General features: G+C 41.8%; 1 protein-coding gene across 11 annotated transcripts in view; it reads right to left on the bottom strand.

Moving 5' to 3' along the window:
- The window catches only part of EBF1 (EBF transcription factor 1), a 405,784-nt gene that overhangs the window by 145,303 nt on the left and 244,668 nt on the right, over positions 1 to 15,813 (bottom strand). For all 11 annotated transcript variants that reach the window (XM_023218828.3, XM_023218832.3, XM_023218829.3 and 8 more), the window contains exon 7: positions 771 to 852. In XM_023218828.3, coding sequence (XP_023074596.1) covers positions 771 to 852 — 82 coding nt within the window. The remainder of the gene's footprint in view (positions 1 to 770; positions 853 to 15,813) is intronic.

Here is a 15,813-nt window from a genome sequence, read left to right as displayed (position 1 = left end):
AGGCAGCTACCACTAACAATTTCCATGATTGGAAGAGGTGAGCAGAGAGAAGCAAAGGAAGAAAAAACCATAATTGTAAAGCAGAGCAGTTTTACCAGTTGTAATCTACTGTTTTTGTTGTTGTTGTTGCTGTTTTGATTTTTTGGTGGGTGGTATAGGGTCTTACTCCGTTACCCAGGCTGGAGTGCAGTGGCATGATCTCAGCTGCAACCTCCACCTCCTGGTTTCTAGTGATCTTCCTACCTCAGCCTCCCGAGTAGGTGGGACAACAGGCAAATTCACCACATCCAGCTAACTTTTGTATTTTTCTGTAGGGTTGGAGTTTCACCATGTTGGCCAGGCTGGTCTTGAACTCTTAACCTCAATCTGCCCACCTCAGCCTCCCAAAGTGCTGGGATTACAGGCATGAGCCACTGCACCCTGCCTCTTTATTCTTATGTGCTGGTTTTCTGCATATAAAATTTTAGGCAAAGAATTCATCATTTCTATTTACTTTACTTAATCTTTGGGGGTTTAGTCGTGTGAGTCCATTCAGGAAGCCAAAACTAGACTCAAAGAACACCATTGTCACAACCAGTGAGCACAGGTGGTACAGTTTCCACTCTTCTCTCTTCTAAACAACTCCTAGATTGCAGATACCTGGGGGACCCACGGCCTCAGCTGCTATTTGCCTCTGGGAAAACAACTACATATCTTCTGCCTAAGACTTTTTTATCCTGTCCTGATATTCATGCCATTATTGAGATTCAAGAAAGACAAGTCAGACCCACCTGGAATCTCCGCATGTCACGTGGGTTTCCTGCATTCTTTAGGCAATTTTGGTTACATTTGAGGAAGAATTTCAAGAAGAACCTGTAAAGAAACAAATCATCATGGTTAGCATTTCGGTTTCTGACATGGGAGGGAAAAAAGAGGTAAGTCACCCCTGGGTTGTGCATTTGATTCTCTTTACATGTTTTCTGAAATATTCAGCATGGTGTTAGAGCCAGTATTTAATCTGTGGCCTTAGCCTTTGTTTTGTATCCACGCTGGACCTTCCTTATGACACAAACACTCTCAGCACTGCCAACAGATCTCACAGAGGAATTAAGCTCCAAGGAAATATTTTCACTCATACAGAGGGAAGGCTTTCATCATAATTTAAGATAGGTTCCAATTGGACATAACTGTCTGAGAATTACTCATGGTCCTCAACAACAACATGGAATTTAAGCCCTATAAACTCACAGATGATGAACTGGCAAATACATGGTGGATGAACACAAGGATTTGGTAAACATTTTTTATCTTAGTCTGTCAAGTAAAATGTTTCAATTAGTAGTACCCATGAGAAATAAGGAAAATTCACAAACTAAACTCCTTTGACTTCTTAAATAGCTCCTGAATGTTTTTTTTTTTTTTAAACTGTCTGCTGTAGACAAGAGCTAGCTGTGACTGAATAAAGATTTTCCTGCCTCACTGCCACCTTGGTTTCTGAATTGCTTCTATAGTGAGATTCATGGGTTTTACTTGCTAGGGTGACCAAAGGTCCTAATTTGCCAAGAAAAATCCCAGTTTATACCAGCCATACTGGTGTATGTATTAATAGTGCCTACTTTAACTCTCAAAAATGTCTCGGTGTGGGTGATAAATTATATGGTCACCCTATAACTTTCTGAGTTATTTCTTATGTAACCATCACAGTTGTTAAAGTCTATCATGGAAAAGCAGCAGCTACTAAAAGTGTCATATTCAGGCAATCATGTCTGCCACCTGTAATTAAACCCTCTACCTGCCCAGGTTTGGGAAAAGAAGTATTTCCAAAGATACCTAAGTTTTGCCATCTCTTTTACTACCAGGCCTAGATGTGATGTGCTTGTGGATTTCAGGCCCAAAGGTTCCCTAAAAATAACAAAATGCATTAAAATGCTGGTCAACTGAATTCTTGTTGTAATTCAATTGTCTTCCCCTTTCTTCCACTTCAAGTCCACACTGGAGTAAAATCCCCACCTCAACACAAATAGGTTATGAAGAACTATCACCCCATGATGCCTCAGTCTGAATTTGGCTCTGACTGCAATGTCTGTCAATCATGTAACACTGGGGTCCTCTATAACAAGGGCACTACACGAAGATATACAGAGTTCAGCCAATTTCTGAACATGAAACTGAGAGAAGTCCCAGATGAATCCCTCTCCTCCCTGGTCTCTTAGAATCTGCCAAGATGGGAGTATGTTGTGGCAATCATTCTTTAGAGACAAACAATGGCTTTTTCAACCAAAAGAGTAACATTTAAAAATGCAAACATCTTCCTAAAATGACTTTTTAACACCACACAACATTTGACTGTCCATCAATGAAAGCAGGCCTGTAAATAATCACTTGCCACTACTTTCAGATTCTCTCCACAGAAGTCAAAGTTGATCAACCTTTTGTCCAAGACAAATGGCTTACAGAATACTGCTGAAGCCCAGCTGTGTGAAACAAAATCCGATTTTGAGCTCCCCTTTCCCATTACCAAGACCCACACTGTCCTTGCGCAGGACAATCAGCCAGTCACTGATTCTTGCCCACTTTCAATATGATAGATTTGGTACAGGAAGGGGATTGAGGGAGTGGCCCAAATCCTAAGTGCCTTTGCAATGTTTTATTGATCTGGGCTCTCAGAAGGCAAGTGCTGGGTGGTCCTGCTGATCTACCCAGCAGGGCTTTCAGAAACTATTTAATACAGTGGAGCTGATAGTTGTGATCCTCATATCTTGATGGGGTTCAATCCTATATCCATAGACACTGAAGACATGAAAACTGGCTGCTGCTTTCTAGAACAACCAGTTAGAGGGGCATATTTCTAAGCTACCTCGAGCACCAGGAGAGGGCTGATTATCACTAAATTGACAACAAGACTGGGTGTGATATGGTGAAAGGCCACAGTCATTAGAAACACCCAGAATAATGAGATTCATATCCTGACTCTGACAGGTACTACCTGTGTGACTTTGGATAAGGAGCTGAACTTCTCTGCACCACACTTTCCTTATCTATAAACTGGTATAATAACAGGCCTTACTGTGTGGGGAAATTGTGAATAAGAGATAAGGCAGAGTAACACATACACGGTAGGAACGCTGATGGCGGCAGTCATAAGAAATGGCTTCTGTGTATTGGGAGCTTACCTTGTACTCAGTTCAATGCTAAGAACAAATCCATTTTCTCATACAACCCTCCTAAGTAACCTCTGCTATTAATCCTGTTTTATAGATAAGGAAACTGAGATTCAGAGAAGTGAAATAACTTGCCCAAAAGCTAGGAAGGCACCTCTGGACTCCCCAAAAAGGAAAATTAATTGAATTACTCAGCAGGATTTGACTCGTCTACAAGAGGATATAAAATTTTTAAAAAATCATCCCTGCATACATAGTGCCCAGCATAAGACCTAGAACTGAGTGAGTTTTCAGTAAGTACTTGCTCAACTAAATGGAGTCTAGGGTCTCCAAGGGATAGAAATGAGGGCGTTTTTACAGGAAAGACAGCAGTAGAGTATACTGGGCAAGAGCTTGCATTGGAGCTAAGACAAGCCTGGGTAAATTTCAACAATTCCCTGAACCTCAGTGTTCAATTCAAATTCAGACAGTGTAGCTCCAGAGACTGTACTCTTAACCATCATGATGCAGTAGTTTTAGTAATGACAGAAGTAGTGCAGTAATGATGTTAATACTAATTGTACCATTGATAGCAATCGTACTATAACAGCAATTTTGCTAATAAGAGTAAATAAGACTAATCAAACTACTAAGAGTAATTATTAGTATCATGATTTCCACAAACAATAGCAATGTGAACATTATGGAGGTAGACATCATTGCCATTCTCCCTCCAGAGGGGCCCCCTGCTTGCTTCCCCAGGGTTAGTAATATTTGCCGCCTGTGTGTGTTTAAGCCATTTGAGCCCAGACCCGACAGCCAGATTCAGGTTGTGCTAGAAGGAGCTGTCAGCACACCCTCTGACTTCTTCAAGTCAGACAACTGCTAGCCACCATGAGGGGGTCCATCTGGTGCCAAAATGAATTTTGAAAGACAGGCAAACAGGACACCAGCTCTGCCAGGGAGAAACAGAATCAAGGGAGCAGGGGATCTCCTGCCTCAAAGATGAGCCGGGGCAGGGCGCCTGTCAGCAGCCCATCGTTAGCACAAAAGCTATGCCGGGCACACACCAGATCTCTGTTACCCTAAGCTGGCCTGTCACTTGGCATGCTGGCAGAGTCCCCCGCCTGCCCCCTCAACAGTGGATCACTTGCTGAAATTGAAAGCTTGACCATCTGTCGTGGGGAAGACACGGCCGTCAACTGGTGCCTGAGGCCTCACACAAGCCCTTATGTGGCAAAGACGCTCTGAAGGGCCAATTCTTTTGGGGAAAGCCAACCCTACCCCAGAGGGAGCCTCAGAAATTCTTTCAAAGTTTTCCCCTAAGTAAAAGCCAAGGGCCTGACCCTTTCGGATTACACTTCCTTAAAGGAATTGAGAGGAGTTAGAAGGAGGAGTTAAAAATACCCCCACTGAGAGACAGACATGGCACACGAATTTGGGGGATGACTTATCAGGCTAAGTTTATAAGGCCTTTGTAAACCAGGGCCACGTGCACGTCTGCTGGCCTACGGAGAAGATCTCAGATTCCGAGGGGGCTTTTAACAAAGTGGAGGTTATTGTAACTCAAAACCTCACTTTTGTCTAATGAATTGCCGCATTTTGTGAGGCGGGTGTGTTTGATAAAGTGTTGTCAGGAGAAAAAGTGTGGCAGCCTTACCCCAACTGTGGGAAACTGACCCGCAGCAGGACAAAGCCCCTATTGACCCTGTAGAGTTCCAAGGAGTTCCATAAACTCCAGGAAACAGCCTGACCAGGATCAAACTCCTTTTTAACTCAAGTCTTTTTTTTTTTTTTTTTTTTTTTTTGAGGGGGGAGGGAAGGAGGTAACGAGAAACTCAACATCTTTCTGTTAACTTTCAGTACGAATAATATCTTGTGTTCATGTAATGCGTTAATTATTCAGAGCACTTATATTCCCAATATTTCACTAAATCCTCATGGAATTTCTATAAATTAGGCACACCAGGAATTATCAAAGCCATTCGAAAGGCAAGAAAACAAAGACAACAAAATTAAGGGATTTATCTACAGCCAACAACCAATCTCGTAAATTGACCAAAAGGACTAGTCATGGTTTGTGTTTTCCATGAACTCTAGGATTTTATAAGTGATCTTAACCATCACTTAGTCTAACCTCATCCTTTCGCCTGTGAGAAAAATGAGATATCAGAAGACATGACAATATTCACGTAGTTAATATGAATATCAGAGCTGGAACAGTAATCCACATGTCCTGATGTCTAGTTATATGATTTTCCCAACATAATATTAAGTCTCGCTCAGTCGCCCAGGCTGGAGTGCAGAGTGGTGCGATCTTGGCTCACTGCAAGCTCCGCCTCCCGGGTTCATGGCATTCTCCTGCCTCAGCCTCCCGAGTAGCTGGGACTACAGGCGCCGGCCACCACGCCCGGCTAATTTTGTTTTGCATTTTTTAGTAGAGACGGGGTTTCACAGTGTTAGCCAGGATGGCCTCGATCTCCTGACCTCGTGATCCACCCACCTCGGCCTCCCAAAGTGCTGGGATTAGAGGCGTGAGCCACTGTGCCCAGCCATGCCTGTGCTCTTAAACTGTTTAGTCTACTACCTCAAATGGGAAAGTGACAGTCATAAAACCAAAAGTGACATCCTATTAAAAGTTGTATTTAGGTTCATCAATCAGGCCAGTGTAGGACATGAGCCCATCATGGAACTAACTGAAGCCAACACAAACATTTATAGAACAAAATTGCTTATTCAATGGCATACCTGTATCACCTTTTACCAACCAACAGATATTAGTATCTAGTTTGACTAGTTTCCATGTGACCAGCATGGTACTCAAGACCAAAAAGCACCTCTGGACTCCCCAAAAAGGAAAATTAATTGAATTACTCAGCAGGATCTGACTCATCTACAAGAGGATATAAAATTTTTAAAAAATCATCCCTGCATACATAGTGCCCAGCATAAGACCTAGAACTGAGTGGGTCTTCAGTAAGTACTTGCTCAACTAAATGGAGTCTAGGGTCTCCAAGGGATAGAAATGAGGGCGTTTTTACAGTAAAGACAGCAGTAGAGTATACTGGGCAAGAGCTTGCATTGGAGCTAAGACAAGCCTTAAATTTCAACAATTCCCTGAACCTCAGTGGTTTCATTAAAACATGAGAATAATAGTACCTCTCTCCTAGAATCACTGCGCAGCTTTCACCATAATTCTAGCTTTACTCCTTAATTAATTGGGTGACTTTAGATAAATTATTTAACCTCTCTGTGCCTCAATTTTCTCATCCATAAGATGGGAGGAACATTAGAACCTACTTTAAAGAGTTAAGAGAATTAAATGAGCTAACATACATGGAGTGTTGAAATAGTACCTGCCATAGAGGAAGTGGTAATTCTTTTCAGCATCATTTATCCCTGGCAACTGCTCACTGCCTAGCACTCAGAGATGTTGAGATTTTCAGATACAAAAAGTATTCTTCTCTCTTTAATTGTTAAGGTCAAGAAAAGAAGCAAAGACCTATGTGCCCAATGAGAACTATAGGTTTCATTGAATGACCTACAAAAAGAAGAAAAAAAAAAAAAAGGAAGAAGAAACAACCACCAAAGAAAGATAATAATGACTACAGCAGCTTTACCCAAAGGCTAAGACACATAAAGGAAAGGGGTAGTGCCTTAAATCGTGGAGGACTCCAGCTAGTCAGAACTGAAGGGCACACACAGAAAAACTGCCCATTAGGCAACAGCTTGTACATCATTAATTATTATGCAAAGCATTGCAATCAATCTGGGCTGAGCAGGTTGAGTTTTTACCTCCCCCAACCCAAATTCTGAAAAATCACGTTTGGATTTTTACAGCTGCTCTCATAATGTACATGCTGGACAGGAAAAGCATCAAGGCACACCTAAACCGAGACATAAAACCCCCATTTGCAATCTTAAGGCTCCTCGAAAGTTTCTCTTGACTTATGCCTGCAGATGGTTATGTGGCAGATGATCCTTCCCGAAGATATTCAGGACACGGAGACTTGCTCTGGCCCAACGCAGGAAACAGCTATGTGGAAACAACTGTGGGGTCCTTTCTATGTGAAGTCCAAGCTGTTCCCACCCCACACACTGGAGGGTGGACAGCAAAATGCCTCATGATTAAAAGGACCTCTTTGGAAAAGTTGTTTCCATAGACCGCACCATCACCTTTGCTTTGAAAAAGAAATGCAGAACCTCTTGCCTCCATGACCAAGCCTACTGCCCAGAAATAACCAAGGAAGTCTTTCTAAGAATATAAGGATTCCTTCTCAAATTGAAAATATTGAACCAAAAAGCACCTATCCCTATCCAGCCCACCTGAGCTGCCAGGGGCTTTCTCTGAAATGTCATCACTATCTCCTGGTAGCCTTCAAAGACACAGAACTCCATGAAGAAGTAAGCAAGAGTTTCACAGCCCTGAAAAATGGATCTCCCTTGCAACAGAGTAGGCCAAAACAGTGAGAAGGAGAAAACTCTATTTTCAATGTCAAAGAAAGCGTTTTGGTTCCTAGCACACAGAAGCAGTTGTAGAGTACAGTTCATCCATGTGAAAATCTGATACCCATAAGGCTGCCAAAATCCCAGGATGCCACAAGGGCAGGCTGAGGAGGCCGAACCCATGTAAGGGTAAAGGTTGCTCACTGCCGGGCTGACTTCCTCTCCTTTTCTGATATTAACATGCATTCCTGAGAGAGACCCTCTTTGACTTAAGCACCAATCACTCTGTTTGAGAGGTGGGGTGGGCAGAAAGGGGAGGAATAAGATCCTGGGGGGAATTCTGCACAGATGAAGCAAATTCTCTCCTCTCTCCCAGCAGTGGAGGGTGGAATGGTACCGAGTTGTGGCACTATCTTGGGATCCCAGGGGGAGAGCATGTGGCTGCCCCTATTCTTGGCCACTGACTTCAAGAAGTTTACCTTTTCCGCTGGCCAAGGTCCTTTAGATCTTGGGCATTTCTGGAAAGTGTTCTCAGCCTGAAGGGATGAACATGATCAACCTGAAAAGCATTCATTACCTCAGAGCTCAGAGTATGCCCTTGAGGGAAGGGCATCATTCGTGGCAAGAATTTAAAAAAAAACAAGATGGTGTTGTCATAGCACAGCAGCCAATGAAATAATTTAAAAATAGTTTTAAGGAAAAGGACCCACTCCACATAGGTCTCCCCATACTAGAAGTCAGATCTGAAAGGCAGGAGAAAGGCTTGAGACAGTGAATAGGTAGAGGACAGGACAACCAACCAGTGGCCAATGGGGAAAGAAAAAATTACAATTTCTTAGAAATGACACAGAGAAGGGAGGTTAGAGCAAGAGTGCTGTAGCTTAACACTGACTTCTGGCTACCTGGCCCAACTTACTCCCCTCGCAAGGTCTGACTGGAAATTTAAGAGAGAAAGAATTCTACATTCATGTGTTGTAGAGAAGATGTTTATCCTCAGGGATGCTCTTTTACACAGATTACTCAAATGCCAAGTGTTTCTTGCCAAAACATATTAAGGTGCAAACTCTGGCCCTAGGCAGACATTTGAAGTCATCCTAGTGATTTGAAATGAGGCAGATCACAAAATCAAGAGTCTGTCTGTCCTTCTTGGAACTGGAGACAGACTGAGGACACATTTGTTTTAAACTGTTTCCATTGCAAGGAACCCAATTTCTACTGGGAATCATGGCCACAGAGTTCCTGCAGACTTAGGGACAGATTTTGAGCAAAGGTATCAGGCCTTGCACTTCTGGGTTACTGGTGCAAATCTTTCCCCAGGCTGAAAAGGATGCACAGGCAGGTGGCAACTTTGCTTCAGTAACAGCGACCCACCCCACAAAGCCAAGCATAAAAAATGAGGCAGGAGGAGCCTCAGCTCCTCAACTTAGCAGTTAATACAGCAAACACAAGCACTACAACATGTGTAAGGCCCTGTCCTGAGTGCTTTGTATGTATTAATTTATTTACTCTGCATAACAGTCCTGTGAGATTCTATTTCTTTTCTCATTTTACAGATAATGCTACCGAGAGATAAGGTAATTTGCCCAAGGTTTCACATCTAGTAACAAGTGTTGAATGTAGGCAGTTTGACTCCAAAGCCCACATCCATTAAACTATATTCTTTACATGAGATATATATATATATACACATATATCACAGGAGTGTGGATCATTGACCATATCTGGCTATATTCTTAATATCATCACCAGACTCATTTGAAATTACAACTGAAACCAGCATAATCATTTCACTAGAAATGCCAGCACTTTCACTAGATTATAGCCAGTTATAGATTTTAATATTTTTTGATTTTGCTCCCAACCACTCTCACCCTATTTGTGATCCCTCAAATGCATTTTAACCATAATGAAAGACCAGTGGGTGATCTGGTAACAGAACCAACCCAAATATAGAGAACAGTGGCCAAAACAAAACCAATGTAACCTCGTTCTCTTGGGAAGAGTCAATGAACATCATCGTAAGGATTAAATTATACTATATGTAGTTATGATTGTCATCAGTCACTACCTTTGAATGTCTTTCATGCAGAAAGCCAGAGGTTGAAAACGAAAGGCTTTTAATATCTCCTTGTTCAATACACATGTGTTTAGCATTTTAAAGCAGATTCATTTAGAATCTCATGTTAGAATTTCACTTTTCCCTTCTAAGGACTCAGAGGGTTTCGATATTAACTTCCCCTGTGGAGGTGACAGATGTCAGAGAGAGATCAAGCAGTTCAAGTCCACAGTAACTGAGGCATACAGTTCTGCCTGGATGCTCAACTTATGATTCTTTTCAAGACTTCATAAAGTACAAATGTTCACTGTCACACATTCATTCACTTACTCAACCAACAGACCTTTCCAGAGAGTCCAATATGTATTGATTCTTCTCACTCAATACCAATTTTACTAAGAGCACCATGACTTTGATTCAAGTTTTTCTCCAAAAGAAAAATAAAAAAGAAGACAACTCCTTACATTCAAATTCCCAGGAAAACTTTTGACTCTTAGGATGATAGAGTATTCGAGTAATTGCCAAGGAAGACTGAAAACTTTTAAAATATTAATCTGTTGTGGGTGTTCTGGCAGGGGCTGGATCAGTGAATCTTTCAAAGTCCCTAATAATGCCAAGAATGTGCTCTCCTACTCTTCACCTTTCAGCATTCTTTAAGTTACACTGAGCTACATTGTGCCCTGAACATGAAATCTCCTTCCTGCCTTCACCATAGGCTGCCTCCCTGGATCTGAAATGCCTCCCTCACTCCCACACCATCTCAGCTTCCCATCATCCCACTTATCCCTCCAGGTGCGTTATAAATATACTAAGCCCATGAAACCTTCCCAGATACCCGGAGCTAGAATTAATCCCTGCCACCTACACTCTGTTACAGCATTTGTCGCACTTCGTCTTCACTGCAAGGCCTGCAGTTGCTTGTATAATGGTCTGCTCCTCCATGACACCACCGACTTCTGATAGTGCCTTTCCATTCCCGACAGCTCTCTGCACAGCTGTAATACACAGCTGACTTAAACTAGCTGCAAATATTAATGAGGGTTAGCTTTGAATTATAGCACAAAGATTATGTCTTTATTCTATATTTTCTGAATTTTCTATGAATACGTACTACTTTAATGAAATAAACAACTGCATTGTAAAACTTGAAGTGATTATCATTCAGCATAGAACCTAGGGATGTTGGCCCCATTCTACAAGGAATAAATTAGGAACTAAAGATTATGAGTGGCTTTCTCAAAGTCTCTATGCTCTAAGGTTTACCATTTTACTCAAATGTGAACAGTTAAGAGCTATCCATCTCACATTCTGTAAAATGCAGATCATTTATTCGTTTCATATTGCATAATTCATACATAAGTATCAACTGGGAAGGCTCCACACCATTGGTGTCCTTAACTTCCTACTTAATATTTTAAACTTTGGTGCTGAGAAATTTTTATCTCTAAGTTAAACCTGCCATTTTTTTCCCAACATTCGTGTGTAACCCAAAGGAATAAAAGGCCATGTAACTAAAGTCTGTTTAGTTCCTTCACCAAAATTCTACAGATCATTCTGCTGACTTTTGTTGAAACCCTTAGTTAAAACTCTTAGTGATTTACTATTTCTTTATTCAGCCTATTTTCTTAGGTTATCTATTTATTCAGTCTGTCCTTCATTCAATAAGTATTTACTAAGCACCTACTTTGCACCAAAGAGAAGGCATACAACAGATAACCCAGTCCCTTCCCTTGTGAAAGTTCACTGAAGTACAGTTCTCAGGCTGTCTTCATCAGAATTACCTGGGAAACTTGCCCTGGTAGAGAGAAACCAGGAACTCTATGCAAATTTCTGTACATACTCTTTCTTGTCCACTTGGACCAGTCCACTTGGACCAGAGGGGCATTCGAAGAATTTTGATGCACACTGAAGTCTGAAAATTGATAGCTAGTTGATTCTTAAAATTAACAATAATACCAATACTATATGATAAGTGAAATGATGGAGCTATATACCAGAAATCGTGAATTGCCTGGGCATCTCATCATGTGTAATTGAAATTCAGCATAAAAACTTAAGTCAGGCCGGACTCAGTGGCTCACGCCTGTAATCCCAGCACTTTGGGAGGCTGAGGCACCTGGATTGCTTGAGGTCAGGAGTTTGAGACCAGCGTGACCAACATGGTGAAACCCCATCTCAAAAAAAATCCTTTAGTCAAAACATTGCTGAGTAGAAATAACAATAAAATTTCCCTACCCATCCTCTCTTATCCCAGTTCAAGCTGCAGGGAAAGGAAAAGGTTCCCAGCCAGACATGATGGCTTATGCCCATAATCCCCACAATTTGGGAGGCAGGTGGAGCACCTGAAGTCAGGAGTTTGAGACCAGCCTGGCCAACATGGTGAAACTAAAAATACAAAAATTAGTCTCTACTAAAAATACAAAAATTAGCCAGGTGTGGTGGTGCACACCTGTAATCTCAGCTACTCAGGAGGCGGAGGCAGGAGAATCATTTGAACCCAAGAGGTGAAGGTTGCAATGAACCGAGACTGGGTGACAGAGTAAGACTTTGGCAAGAAAGGGAAGAAGAAAGGGGAAGGAAAGGGAAGGGAAGGGGAAGGGGAGGGGAAGGGGAAGGGGAAGGCGGAGGGGAAGGGAGAAGGGAACGGAAGAAAAAGGAAGTAAAGGGAAGAAGGGAAGAGAAAGGAAGGGAAGGGAAGAAGGGAAAGGGAAAAGAGGGAGGGGAAGGGTGTGAAAGGGGGAGGGAGGAGAAGGGGAGGAAGGGAGGGGAAGGGGAGGGGGGGGAGGGAAGCGGAGGGGGGGGGGAGGGAAGGAAGCGGAGGGGAGAGAGGGGAGGGAAGCGGAGGGGAGGGGAGGGGATGGAAAGGGTGGAGAGAGGAAGGGGAAAGGGGTTCCTGTTTGCCAAAGAAAGCTGATATTTGGAAACTGCTTCAAGGAAAATAAACTAACTCACTTTTCAACCAAAAAAAAAAAAAAAGTACATATAGACAAAAAGGATCAGCTGAAAAAGCCATTCTTCAAGGGAAGAAGAAAAAAAGGCACAGAATCTTGCTAAGTATGAAAGTGTTTTGAAACTATTTTAAATAATCATTACCCTTTTAATATTCACCATATCTGTCTGTTCACTTTTCCCAGCATACCCTCCCTTGTCCCAATCTCAGCATCTTCATGTGTTGCCTGCCATCCTCTGGCCTCACACATCATTGGGGATCATGAATTTAACTTGAGCAATGGATTTCATTGAAAAAAATCTCTGCATCCCAACACACCACACACAAGCTGAGCTCAGATGAAAACAAGTGACTCCTTAATTTGGATTTACAGCTCAGGACCAGTCTACAAATAAAAATGACCAGTGAGCATCATGCCCACAGAGCACTGACAATAATCTCCTGTGCTCCAAATTATTCTAGTCTATATTATGGAGGATCCAATAAGCCTATGTGTTCTAGTCCATAAAAATGTAAGAAGAAATTTATCATTTTGAAATCATAATGCAAAATAGAGTCTGACACTTTATTAAGCACTATTTCTCATGATCTCATAAGGATGCTGATGGAAAATGAAACTAAAGCAGTATCAGAGACGAACAATGACAGCATTTAGACTTCCTGAGGGTGCTTTGTAGCTCACAGGTCACTCGCTTGCCCTCCCCATGTGTCATTTTTGAACAGCTTCAGTTTAAACCTGAAACACTGGAAACATAATTCTGAAAAAAACTTTCATTTTATCACAAAATTGGTTGATCATTTACTAAAACGAAGAATGCTGAAATGGGATAAGACATGATCTAACCCAGATATTCTTAACCTGCAGTCAGTGGGTGATCTACATGGCATCTGTGATCACCCCAACATTGTATGCAAACTTTTGTATACTTGTTTTCCTGTGGAATGGGTCCAGAGGCTTCAGAAGATGATGGAAGGAGTCTGAATTGACTGCCAGAATCCTTTTTATTCTGTTTTGATAACAGTCTGCTATTCTCTTTTTAGAGAACATCTTCGCCCTCATTCAACAGTCTTTACATTTCAGCAGCATAAACGCATTCCTCACTAGGACCAAAGAGGCACTTGTGGTCTAGACCTGGCCAGTCAGAGCATCGTAACACCCAACTATACAATTGGTTTAGAGACTGGCATGTGACCCAAGTCAAACCAATCAGGCCCTCTCTGAGCTGGTCTCACGACTTTTGTTTGGGTGGCTTTAAAAAAAGAGATGAAATTTCCATTTATTAGAGTTGAACCCAAAAAGATGTGCAGCTGGGGTTGCTGGAAAATTCAATACATTTGGGATGAATCTATAATAGAATATAATCCATTCATATTCCACCTAGTAGAGATCACTGGAAAAGTGAGCTTTCATAGGTGGGGAGGAGAGAAGGCAGGAAGAGCTTACATCATACAATGCCCTCCAAGAAAGGTAAGGAGAAGTGGAGAAGGAGATGTGCTGAGAGGGTGGCAGGAGATGAGACAATCTCAAAAATGTGAGAGAGAGAATGTTCAGTAGAGTGCTGGTAACTTTTAGGCTCCACAACTTCAATATTCTTAAGACTATCACATGCACACATGCACACACACTCACATACACATACATTTATGTATATATTTTTTATTTCTCATACAGAATTGCCATTTACTTTCAAAATGATAGAAGCTTTTAAATTCGGAGTCTCAAACTCAGACCCTACAGAGCCCAGGAACGTTAACCAATGAGTGAACTAGGCTGCATGTAAAAACCACAAAGAGTACTGGGAATTATCAGAACTCAAGTGTCAATGTCTTGTCTTCAGGGACAGCTTGACTCTTCTCCAGCCAACTGATCCCACAGGGCAATATGGGTACAGTGTTGTCAGACCCTCCTATTTGAAGAGAAGCTGGAAATACATATTGTTAAGTGTGAAATTTGCCAATCTTCCAAACAACAGAAGGGCCAGACAAAACAAATCTGGTAGAGGGATGCAGTTTGCATCTCCTGCCCTAAACTGTAATAACCAAAGTGGCAGCAAGTAATTTGTCTGCAAGACTAGGGCAGGGCCACTTTGTGCCCATTTTAAAATAAAAACAATAACAAAACAAGGACCCCTGTGGCTCCACTAAACAGGACTCATTAAAAAACAAACATAGTTCTTGCTCTTGAAGCAATGGCGTGTTTTGTTTGTTTTGTTATATTTAAGGATCCTGTCACTTGAAATTCATATGTAGTCAAGCTTGATTTTCTCCCAGACCTTTGGCAGCTGACGGGTTGGGTGAAGGGAGACATTGGGAAAAGCATCTGGTCCCAGAAGCAAAAGTGAAGGCAGTGCATATTTACCAGCATGAGGCTGTCCACAGACAGTGAATAGAAACACAGGGAAAACCTCCAATACCCACCTGTTCACAGCTGGATTTCCCAGGGCACTTAATTTAATCAGAAGCAGTAAGTTTTAGTAGCATTTTACAACCAATTAACCATGCAGGAAACAAAACAACTGACTCGGTGCCTTCCTCCCTGCTTCTAAAGAGTCTGTGGCCTCAAAGTCAGCAATTTGGAATTCTCTGTATGGAAGAATATGCCATCAAACCCAGCACAAACAAGTTTTTTTCCCTTCCTACACTTAATGGGAGGACACTTGAATCTGGCCAGGCCTTGTTGGCATGGGAATCACTCCCATTTTCACATAAAGAGCCCCCATTTTGGTTAGCATGTGCCAGGCACCAGGCATTACACAATCATTCCAGTGAATCCTTACCACCACACCTTTGTTAAGGCCTACTATATTCCCATTTACAGATGAATATACTGAGGCAAGGGGAATTGGTAGAAGAGCCCAAGGTCACATGTAAATGAAAGAACCAGGATCTGGGCCCAGAATATATTGTTCATAACAGAGAGCAAAATCTTAGCATAGAACTCACTGATTTCCCCTGCACCGAGTTAGAAGTAAAACCATGTGGTAAGAGCCAGCTCCTGGTATTAATGGGGATAAACTTCCTTGTATCAAAAACAGGTATTCAAACTTATGCTAAATTCTATAGGCAATAATTTTCCACTAAATCAATGATGATTTTTAAAAACAGGCTCTACCCTTTTAAACTGTGCATCACTTTTAAAAAAATCATTTCTAACTTTTCTTTAATTGATCCTCACAAAAAGTCTTGAAGTATATGACAGGGAGTGGATAAAGTCACTTCCATTTGATAGATGAGTCTACTGA

Source organism: Piliocolobus tephrosceles, chromosome 4, assembly GCF_002776525.5.
Source record: "Piliocolobus tephrosceles isolate RC106 chromosome 4, ASM277652v3, whole genome shotgun sequence".
NCBI classification, from domain to species: domain Eukaryota; kingdom Metazoa; phylum Chordata; class Mammalia; order Primates; family Cercopithecidae; genus Piliocolobus; species Piliocolobus tephrosceles.
Note: the sequence above shows the minus strand (reverse complement) of the source record. Positions and strands in the feature narration are given on the sequence as shown.